At 44.1% G+C, this 19,354-nt stretch overlaps 1 protein-coding gene across 1 annotated transcript in view; it reads left to right on the plus strand.

Moving 5' to 3' along the window:
- Positions 1-13,604, plus strand: part of gli1 (GLI family zinc finger 1) — an 83,651-nt gene extending 70,047 nt beyond the window's left edge. Inside the window, 8 exon segments of the mRNA XM_052130650.1 lie at positions 1,832-1,991; positions 2,086-2,193; positions 4,580-4,717; positions 5,697-5,846; positions 5,962-6,126; positions 7,184-7,420; positions 7,501-7,813; positions 7,901-13,604. Of these exon segments, the coding sequence (XP_051986610.1) occupies positions 1,832-1,991; positions 2,086-2,193; positions 4,580-4,717; positions 5,697-5,846; positions 5,962-6,126; positions 7,184-7,420; positions 7,501-7,813; positions 7,901-10,305 (3,676 nt within the window). The 3' untranslated portion in view covers positions 10,306-13,604.
- Positions 13,605-19,354: the final 5,750 nt, after the last annotated feature.

Consider the following 19,354-nt stretch of genomic DNA (forward strand, 5'->3'; position numbering starts at 1 on the left):
TTTTTTGTAGAGGGGGTCGTTTGGGATTTTGAATGTTAAAATGTTAAAAAACCAACATCAGTCCTGATCATAACTAATAAATATTCATTAATTTGCAGGATTTTAACCCATTAAATGCCAGTTTGTTTACATAATACCACTGTTGTTTACACACACACACGCACACACACACACACACGCACACACACACACAAACACACACACACAAACACACACATATACACACACACACAAACACACACATACACACACACAAACACACACATGTAGTGTTTCCATGTTTTATGGGGACTTTCCATAGACATAATGGTTTTTATACTGTACAAACTTTATATTCTATCCCCTAAACCTAACCCTACCCCTAAACCTAACCCTCACAGAAAACTTTCTGCATTTTTACATTTTCAAAAAACATAATTTAGTATGATTTATAAGCTGTTTTCCTCATGGGGACCGACAAAATGTCCCGACAAGGTCAAACATTTCAGGTTTTACTATCCTTATGGGGACATTTGGTCCCCACAAAGTGATAAATACACACTCACACACACACACACACACACACACAGCGCACACACACTCACACACACAAACACACACACACACAAACACACACACACACACACACAAACATTAACTCACACACAAACACACAAACACTCACACACACAAACATTAACTCACACACACACACGCGCACACACACACACAAACACTCACACACACAAACACACACAAACACACACACACAAACACACACACACACACGCACACACAAACACTCACACACATGTACACACACACACACACACACACATACACACACACACACAAACACACACATATACACACACTCACACAAACACTCACACACACAAACACACACACACAAACACATTCACACTCACACATACACACTCACACGCACGCACACAAACACATTCACACTCAAACACATTCACACTCACACATACACACACTCACACATACACACACTCACACATACACACACACTCACACATACACACACTCACACATACACAAACACATTCACACTCACACATACACACACTCACACATACACAAACACATTCACACTCACACATACACACTCACACGCACGCACACAAACACATTCACACTCACACATACACACTCACACGCACGCACACAAACACATTCACACTCACACATACACACACACAAACACATTCACACTCACACATACACACATTCACACATACACACACTCACACATACACAAACACATTCACACTCACACATACACACACTCACACATACACAAACACATTCACACTCACACATACACACTCACACGCACGCACACAAACACATTCACACTCACACATACACACTCACACACAAACACATTCACAAACACATTCACACTCACACATACACACTCACAAATACATACACTCACACTCACACACACAAACACACACACTCACACACAAACACACATAAACACACACACACTCAGACACAAACACACACTCAGACACAAACACACAATCACACACAGACACAAACACACACAGACACAAACACACACTCACACACAAACACACATAAACACACACACACTCACTCACAAAAGCTTGTATTTGCTCCATAGGATAAACATGAGGAAAATGGTTTTGAAGCCAGGGGTCCGGAATGAAAGAACATTATCATATATTTCATGATTTTATGCTTTAATGGCACTGGGATCAAATATTGCAGTTTTAATTGGTTTCAATGGGGACATTATTGTCCTGAAGATCCCGAGTGTGACTGTTGTGTGTTCACATTAATCTTGTGATTGCAGTCCATCATTAGGCTATTCAAACTCCATGAACTACCCGTCCAGAGCTCAGGGGAACATGTACAGCACTCCTCTGGGTCACCCCTCACCATCCTGTCATGGACCCCCACCTCGCCTGCCGCCCCACAACCCCAGACTGCACGCCGCCCCAAAACACACACATGTGAGTCCTCTCCCACTACACACTCTCTCATGCAGGATTCAGCGTAGAGTTGCCGTTAGAGTTCACTCGCCGTGTTCTGTGTTTGTACCTGTAGATGAAGACAGAACCTGTTCTGGGAAGTGTGATGGACAATATTAACATTAAGAACCTGGAGGAGCATTCGGAGGGAGATGTGGCGAGCCCGTCCTCAACTGGAACACAGGTAATGCGCATTCAAAATAATGGGAATAAATAACGTCTTATTGAGTTGTCCTCAGTCTTCCGAAAACGTCACTACATTATTCAATGAATCAGTCAGCGGTGGGTTTCCCAGAAGACTTGTTAGCCAACTATGCTATCACGTTTCATCGTTACCAGCATAAGACGCATAAGAGCCGTATATGTTTGTGAAGAGTGCACATGTGCGTATGAAGTTATTACTCCACCCCCTGCGTAACGTCAATCCTGCATCTCCCTATTTGGAATGCCCAATTGCCACTACTTAGTAGGTCCTCATGGTGGCGTGGTTACTCGCCTCAATCCGGGTGGCGGAGGATGAGTCTCAGTTGGCTCCGCCTCTGAGACCGTCAATCGGCGCATCTTATCACGTGACTCTGAGGTTACCCCATGTGACTCTACCCTCCCTAGCAACCGGGCCAATTTGGTTGCTTAGGAGACTCACAGCATGTGGAGACTCATGCTACTCGCCACGATCCACACACAACTCACCACACGCCCCATTGAGAGCGAGAACCACTAATCACCACCACAAGGAGGTTACCCCATGTGACTATACCCTCCCTAACAACCAGGACAATTTGGTTACTTAGGAAGCCTGGCTGGAGTCACTCAGCACGCCCTGGATTTGAACTTGCGACTTCAGGGGTGGTAGTCAGCGTTAATACTCGCAGAGCAGCGGTGGGTCCAGAAGGGTGGCACAGGGTGTAAAAATTAGCCTTGCCACCCCACTTGCCACACCAACTCAGACGGTGCCCAGCGGCTTAACCCATCCGTGTCCATGACAACGTTCTGCCGTGTCTGGAAGGACAGTGTTCTGCCTCAGTAGACAAAACTTTGCAGTTTTAAATAAATCTCTGTTCCGTTATATTTTGATCACTTTGCACTGAACATATTATTGCAATCGGTAAAAACAATAAACTCATCAAATATCCATGTGTCATATGTTGTTGGAAATCTCTCAGAGAGTAAAATACAACCAGACTATTTGTTTTACTCACTGACAAACATATAGCGAGTAACAGCTAAGTATATGTCTTTGACATGTATGTTTCATGCAAACAGATGATGCTTATATTCTTATAACTTCACAAAAATACAGAACATAAAATATCATACCATTAGAGGAGGTGGCAGTCTTTCAAACGAGCCCAAACACAAGGTAATCGGATGTATAGATCATTAGATAATCCACATGAAGCACAATGTGCGCACAGCATCTTGCTATCTGTCTGAAAAGACGTTAGCTTTCCTGGATCAGATGACATCATCGGAAATAATGTAGTGTCACGGAATGCTAAACCAATCGGATTGGGTTCAGATTGGTGCATAAATCATCCATATTTGGGCAGAGAGAGACATGTGATTGATGACTGTTAAATACGGCCACCAGGAGATGGCGCCAAATACACGACACGGACTCAATGATGACTCAAATGACACAGAATGAAACTCATTCTGTGAAATCTCATGACTAAAATCATGTCTGCATGCTATGCTAACCTTTAGTCATTGTTGTGTTTGCATGTGTAATTAGTTCTTATGTACAATTATTATCTTTTATTTGTTTGGAGATGTTTTTGGACACTGATTAATTATATTTGTAATGTTGGAACTTTTGATTGCATTGTCGCGTCAACACAAACTTTTCCTCAGGTACAGTCGACATGATTGAGAACAAAACAAAAGCAGTTTTTCGGAGCCACTTTATTTACACCCAGAGATATATAATGTCAAATAAGACATTTTCTGATCTTACAGCAGTTTCGGCTGAGAGTCTTATGGTGGGTTCACATACAATGCAAATAAAATTTTCGCCTCGCTTTGCTCAAGGAGGAGGGGCTTCTACGACAACTTCTCTTTCCGCCATCAACCATGGCCGATATCACAACTCTATATCTGTTGTGGAAGTCCCGGATACGTCGGAAAACCAAATGCCGTCATGTTTGCGTGCATGATATTATCCAATTATCCAGATTTCTTCTGCTACTACGTCAGTACGTCAGTGACATCCGGACAATCTCAACGCTGATGGGTTTTCGCGACAACATGCCAAGCGAATTTCTCACACTAGAATGAATCACAACTATATCATTAAAAATGTTTTCTTATTGTTTTCTCGATACCAAACACTTGACACTTGTTTTTTTGTCGAGTTATAATCCTTTAATTTTGGGTATGCCGCTGAAACAGGAAATCTTTAATAACACCTTCAGAGCTTCAAGGGTTAAATCGCAACCTTGATACGTTCTGTTTATGTTTGTCCTATGATGGCCGTCTCGTTTCAACGAAGCTCATTCTAAGTTGAGGATACTCTGTATACCGCTGCCTAGCAACAGCCGTTGTAATGAGACACATGTTATGCTTTTCAGGATCCTCTTCTGGGTCTGCTAGAGGGCAGAGATGATCTCGATAAAGAGGAGAAACCAGAACCGGAGGCCATTTATGAGACAAACTGCTACTGGGAGTGCTGCAGCAAAGAGTTTGACACGCAGGAACAACTTGTGCATGTGAGAGAGAGAGAGAGAGAGAGAGAGAGAGAGAGAGAGTGAGAGAGAGAGAGCGAGAGAGTGAGAGAGTGAGAGAGCGAGAGAGAGAGAGAGAGAGAGAGAGAGTGAGAGAGAGCGAGAGAGTGAGAGAGAGTGAGAAAGTGAGAGAGAGCGAGAGAGTGAGAGCGAGCGAGTGAGAGAGAGCGAGAGAGAGTGAGAGATGAGAGAGATGAGAGAGTAGAGAGTAGAGAGTGCAGAGAGAGTGAGAGAGAGAGCGATGAGAGAGAGTGAGAGAGAGTGAGAGAGTGAGAGAGAGTCGAGAGAGATGTGAGAGAGAGTGAGAGAGTGACGAGAGAGTGAGAGAGAGTGAGAGATGAGTGAGAGAGTGAGAGAGAGTGAGAGAGAGAGTGATGAGAGAGAGAGTGAGAGAGACTGAGAGAGAGTGAGAGAGAGTCGAGAGAGTAGCGAGAGAGTGAGAGAGTGAGAGAGTGAGAGATGAGTGAGGCTAGAGAGTGAGTGCGAGCGAGAGAGAGAGAGCGAGAGAGAGTGAGTGAGAGAGAGAGAGAGAGAGATGAGAGAGAGAGTGAGAGAGAGCGAGAGAGAGAGCGAGAGAGAGTGAGAGAGAGCGAGAGAGTGAGAGAGAGTGAGAAAGTGAGAGAGAGCGAGAGAGCGAGAGAGTGAGAGCGAGCGAGAGAGAGAGAGCGAGAGAGAGTGAGTGAGAGAGAGAGAGAGAGAGAGAGAGAGAGAGAACGAGAGAGAGAATAGGAAATCTCATTAAAAAAAACTGTCAATAAATGTCCAATTATTGGAGACTTTATTTTCTTTATGCAAAATATTCTCATTTTCGTCTTTTGATTTTGACCCAAATAGTACTTAGCAATCGCCCAGTACTAATTAAGGATTCAGTTTAAATCTAGAAACATAATAACAAACCATTCAATCCATGTCCTTTGTCGTGCTGTCTTTGATGAGCCATTTCTCTGAATTATCTTTTATACAGCACATCAATAACGAGCACATCCACGGCGAGAAGAAGGAGTTTGTGTGCCATTGGAAGGACTGTTCTCGAGAACAGCGACCGTTCAAAGCGCAGTACATGCTTGTCGTCCATATGCGTAGACACACTGGGGAGAAACCTCATAAGTGCACTGTGAGTATGTTCTTAGTGTGACTTCCTGTGTGTGTGTGTGTGTGTGTGTTAGATATCTCTATATCTTATTTGCGCTCAAGTTAATCTATATCATGCATAATTGTGTGTTTATCAGTTTGAAGGCTGTAATAAAGCTTACTCACGTCTGGAGAACCTGAAGACTCATCTGCGCTCACATACGGGAGAGAAACCATACGTCTGTGAGCACGAGGGCTGCAACAAGGCTTTCTCCAACGCATCAGACCGAGCCAAGCATCAGAACCGGACACACTCCAATGAGGTAATCTCCAAGAGACATGCATTATTTCCCCTTTACTATCAAACTCCAATTAATTCACGTATTGCCTGGTTTTCAATATTAATAAATAATACCCATTTTAATTAGCAAAAGGAGTGTACACAACTTAATTATTATTATTATTTGTATAATTGTTTTCTCCCCAATTTGGAATGCCCAATTCCCACTACTTAGTAGGTCCTCGTGGTGGCGCGTTTACTCGCCTCAATCCGGGTGGCGGAGGACGAGTCTCAGTTGGCTCCGCCTCTGAGACGTCAATCCGCGCATCTGATCACGTGACTCGTTTTGCATGACACCGCGGAGACACAACTCACCACATGCCCCATTGAGAGCGAGAACCACTAATCACCACCACGAGGAGGTTACCCCATGTGACTCTACCCTCCCTAGCAACTGAGCCAATTTGGTTGCTTAGGAGACTCACAGCGTGTGGAGGCTCATGCTACTCTCCACGATCCACACACAACTCACCACACGCCCCATTGAGAGCGAGAACCACTAATCACCACCACAAGGAGGTTACCCCAAGTGACTCTACCCTCCCTAGCAACCAGGCCAATTTGGTTGCTAAGGAGACCTGGCTGGAGTCACTCAGCACGCCCTGGATTCAAACTCGTGACACCAGGTGTGATAGTCAGCGTCAATACTCGCTGAGATACCCAGGCCCCCCAACTTAATCATTAATTTAAAAAAGTTTTCAAACATGTTTCAAGGTACAAATATCATGAATCATGAAGTCAAGAATCTCAAGAGGTTTTCTCATGGTTGCACCAAATGACCTGAAACAAAATGAGCCTTTTTATCCAAATTTCGAAACACTGATATTTAACGATATGACAAAATAATGATTTGTTTATAAAATTTCACACACACGGTCTTCACCTTACATGTTGGTTGCACCACATGACATTTGTTACTTAAGTTTAAACCCCAGAAAAAAGATCAAAATGTCTTTGAATATTTTTGAATAATTTATTAGATGTGTAACAACTCTCAGTTAGCTCTCAGTTAACCACGCTCTCCTATTCCTGCTCTTTAGAAACCGTACGTTTGTAAGATTCCTGGATGTACAAAGCGCTACACTGACCCAAGCTCTCTAAGAAAGCATGTGAAGACAGTACACGGACCGGAAGCTCACATCACTAAAAAGCATCGTGGAGATACCGGGCCACGACCCCTAGGCTCTGGCCTGACCCCTGCAGGTCAAGAACTGCTGATAGAAAAAGAAGAGAGAAGCAGAGAAGACTGCAAACTACTCGCACCAGAAAACACACTGGTAAGTCATTTTTCACTTCACTCTCTGTCTTGTTACCATTCTGTCCTCTTAAACATTATCTTGACTCATTTTTCCTCCAGAAATCTCAGCCAAGCCCCGGTGGCCAGTCGTCCTGCAGTAGCGAGCGTTCTCCATTAGGGAGTGCTAACAACAACGACAGTGGTGTTGAGATGAACCTGAATGCAGCGGGCAGCCTTGAGGACCTGACGACACAAGAGGATAGCGGGAACACTGGTGTGTCAGAGTCCAGTGGCGGTGTGGGCTCAGTGGGGATGTGCATGTCTGTACATGCCTTAAAGAGACTGGAAAACTTGAAGATTGACAAACTGAAACAGATTCGTCGGCCAACACCACCTGGGCGGAGTATAGGAAATAAACTTCCAGCCCTCTCAGGTAAAAAGACAGTCAAGAACAGCTCTCTTTTATCTCTTGTATTATGAATGACATGGTTTACCAATCTTTAGTCTTTTCTCTCTTCAGCTCCAGGAGAAAAAATGGGCATGTGTGCACCCTCATCCTTGCTCTCCAACCGCCGTGTCATGGAGCTTTCTGCCCCAGAGCTAGGTGGAGTAAGCGGAATGGGTATGTCATGCCCACCAAACGATCGCCGTGGGAGTGGCACCAGCACCCTAAGCTCCGCCTACACAGTGAGCCGTCGTTCATCTATGGCCTCTCCCTACCTATCGAGTAGACGCTCCAGTGACATGTCTCAGGTGGGTCAGAGTGGTCACTGTCAGTCTGCGATGGGCACTGATGTGCCTGGCGACCCACTGTCTCCTCAGAACAGCCAAAGAGGTGGACAATGCCAGAATGCTGGTGAGTTGCCAGGTCTACCAAATCTCACCCCTGCACAGCAGTACAGTCTGAAGGCTAAATATGCAGCTGCGACCGGAGGCCCACCACCCACCCCTCTGCCCAACATGGACCAACCTGGCACCCCCGGTAGACATGTCGGATTCCTGAGGGAATGCCACGGCCAGCCTCTTCCTCCATTCCTGCAGCAAGGGGGCACAAGAAGGCACAGTGCCAATGTGGAGTACGGCACAGGAGTGATCTACCCGCATCATGCACCAGGAAACAACACAAGACGTGCCAGTGATCCAGTGCGCTTGGGCGGCGACCCACAGGGCTTACCCAAAATGCAACGCTTCAACAGTTTGAGTAACGTGTCCCTCATGAGTCGCCGCAATGCACTGCAGCAGTGTGGGTCCGATGCCACTCTAAGCAGGCGTTTGTACTCACCGCGCCCACCGAGCATTACTGAAAATGTCATGATGGAAGCCATGGCCATGGAATCTCATGGGAATGCAGCAGCAGGCAACATAATGCAGGGTGGAGACCGGGCCTACGTGGGCTACCAGCAAACTCAGCACCTCCCTCACAATGCCAGCCAGATCTCTCCTGGTCAAGAAGGCCTGAGATGCATGGATCAAGTCTACCAGACTCAGATGGAAGGCCAGTACCAGGGCCAGACTGACATTGCAAACAGTCTTCTACAGCAAGCAGAGTACAGCATGAGCACCTGTCAGCTCAGCCCCTCCAGTCCACACTATCCCAGCCAGGGACAGCCAACCGATGGGTCAGGGCCCTGGGGACAGACCGGCCAGCTCCATAGCCCCCAGACCGGCATGCAATACCAAGGTGCAGGCATTCAAGGGCAGCAATACCTCCAACAGGGTGTATACAACCCCACCTCTGAACTTCAGAGTGTTACAATAAAACCTGAGCAGTTCCATCCCTCCATTGGAGCTTCGAGCTCATGCCAGAACACCAAAACTCTACACCAGCATCGCCACACAGGCAATATGCAGGGTTTTCCACCTCAATCACAAGTCCAGGGTCTAATGGGAAGATCTTCAAATGCAAACTGTGATTTCCATCATGGCCAGATGGGAACACAAGCTGGTCTTCAGCAGCAGAGCCAAACTGGATCGTTCCCCAACAGTGGAGGTCTTGGCTCATTAGCAGAGAGCCGCAGGTCGCAGACGCCGATGCATCAGATGAAGGAGATGATGGTGAGGAACTACGTGCAATCACAGCAGGCTCTCTTGTGGGAACAGCAACAGGAACTATCCGGGAAGACAGATGGCTTGGACATGGGAGGACAAACAGTAATGATGCAGAACACCCCTCAACATCAACAAGCCAACCAGATGCTTTATCATGCCAACACTTACCAAGGTTACCCAAATCAGAACATGATGAGCCCAACACACAATCGAGTTCCCAGTTCAGTGCCAGTGAAGGACCCTTCCTGCTACGGCCAGGACATGGTGCCACAGCCACCTCAAGGACAGAAGCCACTAAGTCACCAGAACAGCCTCTCTCACCAGGCAGGTGGAGCGTACCTGGGCAGCCCACCTCATCTCAGTCCCGTCCATTCCACCACCAGTCCAAGAAGAGCGGTACGGTTACCACCAATTCAACAGCAGCATTCAGAAAACTTAACAACTAACCCTAACAACAATCCCATGTACTACACGGGCCAGATCCACATGCATCATGATATAGAGAAGACTCTGGATCCCCAGGTAGGCCCATATCTGGCCCAGCAGCACCTGACAGGAATGGACCCCAATGCAAAACCTTCTTCAGTGATCTACTCTGACCCTGCGCCCATGTCAAATGCCTTAGAACACCTGGACTTGGAGAATGCTCAGATTGACTTTGCTTCCATTATCGATGACCCTGAGCCTTCATCTTACAGTCCGGTAAACCAACCAATGGGACACCTTCCATGCTCCTCTCAGCCATCCTCCCGTCTCACCACACCCCAGACCTCCATCACTTTGCCCAGTGGCCTCTCCAATATGGCAATTGGAGACATGACCTCTATGTTGACATCTCTTGCTGGGGAGAACAAATATTTGAACACTCTGTCTTAAAGAGCTTGTTCATATGATTGGCAAAGGTCCTAACAGTCCCTTTTAAATGGGCCAAAGTGAACAAGGTGGACTCCGAAACTAAATGCTCCTGAGATGCCTTCCTGACACCAAAGGTTCCTGAAACCTCCCTCTACTTGTCGTATGCTAATAAATACATGTGCTGTATAATGCTCTGTAGGTTGGATGGTTCTGCTTATGCCCTTCACAGTATCTCACAGATGTTGTGTGTTTGATGTAACAGTTTTGATTGTGTAAAATATGTTGCTAAGCATTAACACATGGCCTATGAACTCTAACAGTAACAGTGCCTGCCCACTTTTTAGCTGTCTTGGTTCCGGAAATGTTTTCCCATTTCGTTTTTCCATAGGGATTTTCAAATATATCAAATATATAGGTAGTTTGAGAGTGTAGGGAAAGCAACTCGCTTGTGTCACTCACAGCGCACAGCGAGTGGGTGGTTGCGGCAAAGCTCTTTTGGCGTGCTATGTTCGCCGTGATTCTCTGATTTGTGGATCTTTCTTTTTAAGATCATGGGTAGCGTAGTTATTCACCAGGCATATTAAGTTTATATAATGTAGACTGGTGGCTTCAATAGAAGGATATACCCTTGATTAACAACCTCTTAAGCGCTCAAGGTAGGTCTGTCTTTAACCTGTTGGTACGCAATCGCTAGTGATGTCACTCTGCTTATATTTAATATATAATTTACCGTCTATAAATGTAATTAATCTTAACAAATGATACATCTTTTCAAAGGTCTAAGGGTTCAACACTGATATCCGATCTCTGTTTCACGATAGCAATCCTACAGAAACAGCAATTGAGTTATTTGTGCCAGGAGTACAAATGAAAACAAGCAATATCAAAACGGGACTTTTATTATGAAAACACGATCGCCAGATGAATCCAGTTCAACACACTTGGGTCAATCGTCCATGACAAGCTTTCATTAAAAACGGGGCAGTGGTGGCTCAGTGGTTGAGATTCAGGGTTACTGACTAGAAGGTTGGGGGTTCAAGCCCCAGCACCACCAAGATGCCACTGTTGGGCCCTTGAGCAAGGCAGGTTGCTCCGGGGGGGATTGTCCCTGTAATAAGTGCACTGTAAGTCGCTTTGGATAAGAGCGTCTGCCAAATGCATAAATGTAAATGTAAAATGTAAAAACATCCAATAGCACTTTTTGACCATAAAAGTGATATGTGGCAGGGCGGAGGGCGGGCCGGGTCGTGATCATACACACCCGGTCCCGTATTAGGCTAATCAAGCCTTCGAGAGAGATAAAGGTCGACTGCAGAGGATCGTGCGGAAGAGAGAGATCGTTAACGGACATGTCCGTCATGTGTGTGTTTTTGTCTTTTGTTGAAGTTTTATATTAAACTATTATTTATATTGACAATCCGGTTCTCTGATGTACCGTCACATGGTCCTCTAACACTCCGCCACACTCTCCGGCGGACGACAGCCGCTCCTCTCCGGGTGAACCGGAGTCAAACCTCCGACCCCCAGCGGACAGAACGCCCCTCCGCTTTTCTGGCGGCACCTGGGGACATTCCTCCGCCCCTGGCAGCGGCCCTACCGCTCCAGACGATCGTGGAGTTACTTCCCTCCTCCCCTCGCGGACGGCGGTCTTCCCTCGACCCCTCTGCGTTTCTGGGGGACGGCAGGGCACTCCTCCGCCCCTGACAGCGGCTCCATCGCTCCAGGAGGTCGGGGAATCCAGTCCCCACTCGCCCCGCGGACGGTACATCAGAGAACCGGCTTGTCAATATAAAGTTTTTAAAAATGTGGCATAGTTTTATTCATAATAGTCGAGCAGTGCCGTCAGATTCAGTGTCGTCTTGAGAGCCGGAGCCTTAATTTTACTCTGAACGCTTCCAGAAATTTTAAAGCTGCAGGAACCTCAGACTTCAGCTTCTCTAACTTTATAAAATAACAACATATATTAATTCTAATACTTGTGAAATAAAGCCCAAAGTGTCTTCTTTCAAAAGGTACTACACCTGTGTCCATACTCCAAAGGGTCCCGTAAATACAACCATTTAAGTTCAGGTCATTTTCATGGTTTGTGCTCAAAAAGGGGGCGTTCATCAACAGGTTAAAGTGCCAGTTAAAATTCGCCTATGGAGAAAATGAATGGGATTTTTACTTACGGAACCAGACTTGCACTCTATTACTTAAGGGGCATTCAACGGTCACTATTGTGCGACTACGATAAAAATCTTTGTTAAAATGTAAATACACGAGCATTTGACTGTAAATGGTACTAAGATTTAAAAAACACTTTCTGAAGCATATCATAAGTACCACATAAGGTGGAAGTTGGTAGGCACGCTCTCCATTAGTATCAGTGAAGACAGGACTCAAGTGCCTTTGACCATTGTGGCCTAACATTTTTGATTTCTCACAGGTATATATCGGGTAACGTATTGAGATGGACAGTCAGACAGACTTAAACACTCAGATATTATAAAGTATTAGAGAAAGGCTTGCTAAAGCTCATAGCTAGCTGTCATAATGGCAGATTACAAAACAGTATTTCCAATCCTTGACAATTATCTTGCTAGTTCTTGACCAGACTGAGCCTTTGAGATTGATGAGTCATTCATTCTAAGGTTTGTTTAATAATTATTTGACTAGTACTTTCAGACAGGTACATTACAATGTAACAGCACTGAGTTATGTTTTTTGTAAGGTTTTCCTTTGTCTACATTGTGTTACATAACCCAAGCTAGCATGCATATGCATTGCACTGACAACAGCACTGAGCTGAGGAAAAGTGTTACAAAATATATACATTTTTAGATTCTATAGAGTATGGCAATAACATACAATGCAGATACTTGATGTGATTTACTAAGCTATTGGTTTTAAGTCCTCTATTATTTCAACACTTTGTCTACATTGCTAGTATGTGTTATTGAGGGGCGCAGTATGGACGCCACCCTTTAAAAATCCCAGGGTTTCTACGTTCTGTGGCATACCAAAGATGACTGGCACATGCACCCTTGATTCACGCAAGATACAACGCCATGTCGCTGTGATAAAGAATGTAATGGAGAACTTTTGTATTGTTTTCTCTTTTCTAAAGAAACAAATCCTTTTGTGCTTTTTGCCGTGTGTTTTTATATCACAGTTCACAAACTTTTTTGCTGGCAAAAGTACACAAAGCAGTAACATCAGCATTTATCTCGTCTATTTACAAGGAAACTAAGCGATATTTTCGCGTTCCATTTTTTCTACATTTTTGTACAAAGGTACTACTATATTATACCAGTTTATAAATAAACAGAGCCTGTGATGGAAGGAAATTCTGTGTTGTTATAATGTTTCTTTAGACGTAGGGTTAAATAGGTTGTGTTGCATGGTGACAACCGTTCTGGTGTCTTTTGGTCTTTCCAAATATTTCCAGGGGAAAAAACTAAATCTGTGCAACGTCATTTGTGAAAATGAGACTAAAGACGATCTGCAACGACTATACAGACTCTACATCACAACCTCGTTTTTATTCACATCATACAAAATACAGTGTCTACCCTGATTAGGATCAATAGTGAACACTATGTACAATATACGTTGAGTGTCCCGCCCCAATAATCATCCATCCATCCATCCATCTTCAACCGCTTATCCGAAGTCGGGTCGCGGGGGCAGCTGCTCCAGCAGGGGGCCCCAAACTTCCCCATCCCGAGCCACATTAACCAGCTCTGACTGGGGGACCCCGAGGCGTTCCCAGGCCAGTGTGGAGATGTAATCTCTCCACCTAATCCTGGGTATTCCCCGAGGCCTCCTCCCAGCTGGACGTGCCTGAAACACCTCCCTAGGGAGGCGCCAAGGGGGCATCCTTACCAGATGCCCAAACCACCTCAACTGACTCCTTTCGAGGCAAAGGAGCAGCGGCTCTACTCCGAGCTCCTCACGGATGACTGAGCTCCTCACCCTATCTCTAAGGGAGAAGCCCGCCACCCTTCTGAGGAAGCCCATTTCGGCCGCTTGTACTCGCGACCTAGTTCTTTCGGTCATGACCCAGCCTTCATGACCATATGTGAGGGTAGGAACAAAAATTGACTGGTAGATCGAGAGCTTTGCCTTCCGGCTCAGCTCTCTTTTCGTGACAACGGTGCGATAGAGCGAGTGCAATACCGCCCCCCCTGCCCCGATTCTCCGGCCAACCTCCCGCTCCATTGTCCCCTCACTCGTGAACAAGACCCCGAGGTACTTGAACTCCTTCACTTGGGGCAATACCTCCTTCCCTACCTGGAGTACTCACTCCATCGGTTTCCTGCTGAGAACCATGGCCTCAGATTTAGAGGTGCTAATCCTCATCCCAGCTGCTTCACACTATACTCCCAAGCGATCCAGTGAGAGCTGAAGGTCACGGACTGATGATGACATGAAGACAACATCATCTGCAAAAAGCAGCGATGAGATCCCCTGCCCACCGAACCGCACCCCGACTACACCTCGATATCCTGTCCATGAAAATCACAAACAGGATTGGTGACAAAGCGCAGCCTTGGCGGAGACCAACCCCCACATGGGATGAACTCGACTTTGTGCCGAGGACCCGGACACAGCTCTCGCTTTGGACGTACAGGGATTGGATCGCCCTAAGAAGGGACCCCCCCACCCCGTACTCCCCAATAATCAAATATGGCCAAACTGTCCCACCAATCCAATCATTTATATCCTTGTTGTTGTTGTTGTTCTGCTGCAGTGCATTATGCAGCGCTATCTAATTGTCAGTAAGTTGTTGCAGGGATAACACAACGGTTTATAAAGTGTAATATTTGGCGTGCTCGAATGGACTAACACCACTCGTCCATGTCGTTAGGGATAGCCAATCAAATCAAAGAAGGTGGGACTCATTAAAGCCACGCACGAATCTTGTTATTGAAGCGTCGCGCATCAGCACGCTCAGCCGTTCAGGTTAAACGTGTATTGAACTACACATGCGATAATTGCCCACGATTTTACGATTGAAATACGTAAGATTGTACTAATCGACAGTCATTTCCAAGGATGCAGGCTAATCCCCTTTTGGCCAAATGTGTCATTTTGAATTGATAACATGTACAGTCGGTGGGGCGTCTGGCGAGTTGTGCGTGGATGCCACGGAGAATAGCGTGAAGCCTCCACATGCGCTACGTCTACATGGTAACGCGCTCAACAAGTCACGTGATAAGATGGATTTGACGGTCTCAGACATGGAGGAAACTGAGATTCGTTCTCTGCCACCGGATTGAGGCGAGTCACTACGCCAGCACGAGGACTTCGAGCGCTTTGGGAATTGGGCGTTACAAATTAGGGAGAAATAATATATATTATTTATACAATCTAATTTCTTTACGACTAATTCATTCTGACGGTTGGACAGCATCTCCAAAGTGGTCTTCTTTCAATAGAGACCACGATTCACAAATTGCAACAATTTTATTTTGTGTATGTCCTTGTCAGGTTTGTGCTAAAACAAATAATAATAATAATAATAATAATTAAAAAATGGCCAATTAAAGGAGTAGTTTACCTAAAATGGAAATTTCTGGAGCCAGGTCTCCTAAGCAACTAAATTGGCCCGGTTGCTAGGGAGGATAGTGTCACATGGGGTAACCTCCTCGTGGTCGCTATAATGTGGTTCTCGCTCTCGGTCTCAGATTGTAACAATACAATCCATACATCATATACATTTGTCCTATACTCATAAAGGACACATACAATAAAGCGTTAGTAAATGTGCAGTATAAAGACAGAAGTCCATATGACTTGTGCACTATATTCCAAGTGGTATTGGGACAATACAGCAGCTTTCTAAAATATGGACTACTTTTATGGTATTTAATGATGATTAAACCATTAACCTAAGTACCCAAATAAACAGGCAGTGTCTATATTTCAGAGGAACCACCTCAGATGTCCACAAGGTGGCATGAACACAACACTGAAACTCTCCAGATCTTGAAAAGGGCTTCAGAGTTTATTGATCCCTCCTCCTTTAGTTACAAAGAGAACATTTCTGCTCACTAATACTGAAATTTCTGTGACAAAGCTTATCCTCTCCATACTCGCCCTTTCCTTGTCCCTGATTATAAGATCAAAAGAAAGCTTTTCCTCGACTGCATGCCAGTGTGTGTGCTTGAGAGTTTAATGCTGTGGCTCCTGGTCCCTGGTACCCCGTGTCGGCCCCACAGATCTAATGCACCCAATGAAGAGCTGCCAGCTCTGCGGATCCTCGACGCTTCTACATTTCATTCTCATCCTCTATAATAGCTTGACCACCCTTTGAACACTTCTAAGCCCTCTATAATTATGTATGGTGATTGCTGAGGCAAGTATCATTATAACTATTGCTCATAAACAGGGTTAGTGATTTAAACAAACCCCTTGAGTACTAAACGTGTCCCACATTGTTTTCACAACAGACGTGAATGATACCTCAAAATGTTGAGGTTGTGTGCCGTTGTGTGTGCCATTACTTTACAGCTCAGACGATTTAAATGATCAGACTACAATTTTATCATTTTCACCGGGTGAAAAAAATAATTCCTTAAACTTACATTAAAGCCAAACAAGAGATCAGAATATCATAGAGACCGGTAAGAGACCATCTGCAATGCAATATGTTAAAAGTACCTTAGCAACACCCTGGTAACCATCCACAACACCATGGCAACTGCATTGTGATGTGTTAAAAACCACTCAGATCCTATATATATCTATACGTAGATACCTTATTAGCAGCTGTTTCTATGGGCCGCGATTGGTCGGCACGTCCGCCATACTGGATAGGTCAAGAGCCGTCCATGCAAAAGTCTATGAGGCCGAACGAGGCATCTACATATGTATGTCTATGCTTAGCAACACCTTAGCAACTGCTTAGCCTAATAACATTTACTTATTTAGTTTTATTTCGCAGTTTTTGCACTTCCGCCATACTGGATAGGTCAAGAGCCGTCCATGCAATAGTCTATGAGGCCGAACGAGGCATCAACATATGTATATCTATGCTTAGCAACACCTTAGCAACTGCTTAGCTTAGTAACATTTACTTATTTAGTTTTATTTCACAGTTTTTGCACTTCCGCCATAGTGGATAGGTCAAGAGCCACCCATGCAAAAGTCTACGAGGCCGAACGAGGCATCTACATATGTATATATATATGCTTAGCAACACCTTAGCAACTGCTTAGCCTAGTAACATTTACTTATTTAGTTTTATTTCACAGTTTTTGCACTTCCGCAATACTGGATAGGTCAAGAGCCGTCCATGCAAAAGTCTATGAGGCCGAACGAGGCATCTACGTATGTATATCTATGCTTAGCAACACCTTAGCAACTGCTTAGCCTAGTAACATTTACTTATTTAGATTTATTTAGCAGTTTTTGCACTTCCGCCATACATGATAGGTCAAGAGCCATCCATGCAAAAGTCTATGAGGCCGAACGAGGCATCTACATATGTATATCTATGCTTAGCAACACCTTAGCAACTGCTTAGCTTAGTAACATTTACTTATTTAGTTTTATTTAGCAGTTTTTGCACATCCGCAATACTGGATAGGTCAAGAGCTGTCCATGTAAAAGTCTACAAGGCCGAACGAGGCATCTACATATGTATATCTATGCTTAGCAACACCTTAGCAACTGCTTAGCCTAGTAACATTTACTTATTTAGTTTTATTTCACAGTTTTTGCACTTCCGCCATACTGGATAGGCCAAGAGCCGTCCATGCAAAAGTCTATGAGGCCGAACGTGGCATCTACATATGTATATCTATGCTTAGCAACACCTTAGCAACTGCTTAGCTTAGTAACATTTACTTATTTAGTTTTATTTCGCAGTTTTTGCACTTCCGCCATACTGGATAGGTCAAGAGCCGTCCATGCAAAAGTCTACGAGGCCGAACGAGGCATCTACATATGTATATCTATGCTTAGCAACACCTTAGCAACTGCTTAGCTTAGTAACATTTACTTATTTAGTTTTATTTCGCAGTTTTTGCACTTCCGCCATACTGGATAGGTCAAGAGCCGTCCATGCAAAAGTCTACGAGGCCGAACGAGGCATCAACATATGTATATCTATGCTTAGCAACACCTTAGCAACTGCTTAGCTTAGTAACATTTACTTATTTAGTAAGTAGCTTAGTAACATTTACTTATTTAGTTTAACGGTATAAATTAAGTCAACTTCATGACATAATATTGGTTAAAGTGACTAAATGTAACATTTCAGCTAATATACTTTAAATTTTACAAATCTGATGTACATCAAGTACAATTTGAAAGAACATTTTCATCAACACTTGGTGCACAAAACATGATGACACTACAGTTACTATTTAAATCATTGGTAATCAAAATACAGTTACTTTCAAAAAGTATTCTGAATACTTGATTACTTTCATTTGCATTACTTTGGATCTGACGATCTATAGCAACAAAAATAGAGATTGAAACGCTGACAGATGAAATATAAATCCATTACAAATACACGATTACACGGATATATGGTTTGTCAATTTGTAATGCGCTTTCAGTGTTTTTCCAAGAATAAATTATGCTTATATGAGAAATGCTAACCAATGTAGCCAGTAGCACCATATAGAAAGCTACAAATAACAGATTTTCTTCCTCATTCTATGAACAGAATCCACATTCGACTGGAATAAGGTGTTGTTGTGTAACCTCTGAGGGGGGTTGAAGTAAGTTTGGAGCATCAGAAATAGTTCTTGAGTAAATTGCCATTTGAATATGTAGCATTAAGTCAAGGTAAAATGGTATTTCTAGTCATGAGATGCACCTGTAAAGAGTTGCGATCATATTTTATAATTAAAAATCAAGAAAATCCATGTTTGATCTTTTTTTTTTTCCTCTAGTAAGACCTTTAATATTACTGAAATGATGTAGTGCAAAAATAAATAAAAAAATTATTTTAAAAAGTTAATGTTTATAGTTTTTAAGTGTATTTTGTTGTACTGTACTGGCAGATTTTTTTTTCTTTACGTTTTTCATTTGTTTATAGTCAAAAACACGTGATAAAATCTGCCTGTCT

The sequence above is a fragment of the Xyrauchen texanus genome, chromosome 7 (genome assembly GCF_025860055.1).
Source record: "Xyrauchen texanus isolate HMW12.3.18 chromosome 7, RBS_HiC_50CHRs, whole genome shotgun sequence".
Lineage (NCBI taxonomy): Eukaryota > Metazoa > Chordata > Actinopteri > Cypriniformes > Catostomidae > Xyrauchen > Xyrauchen texanus.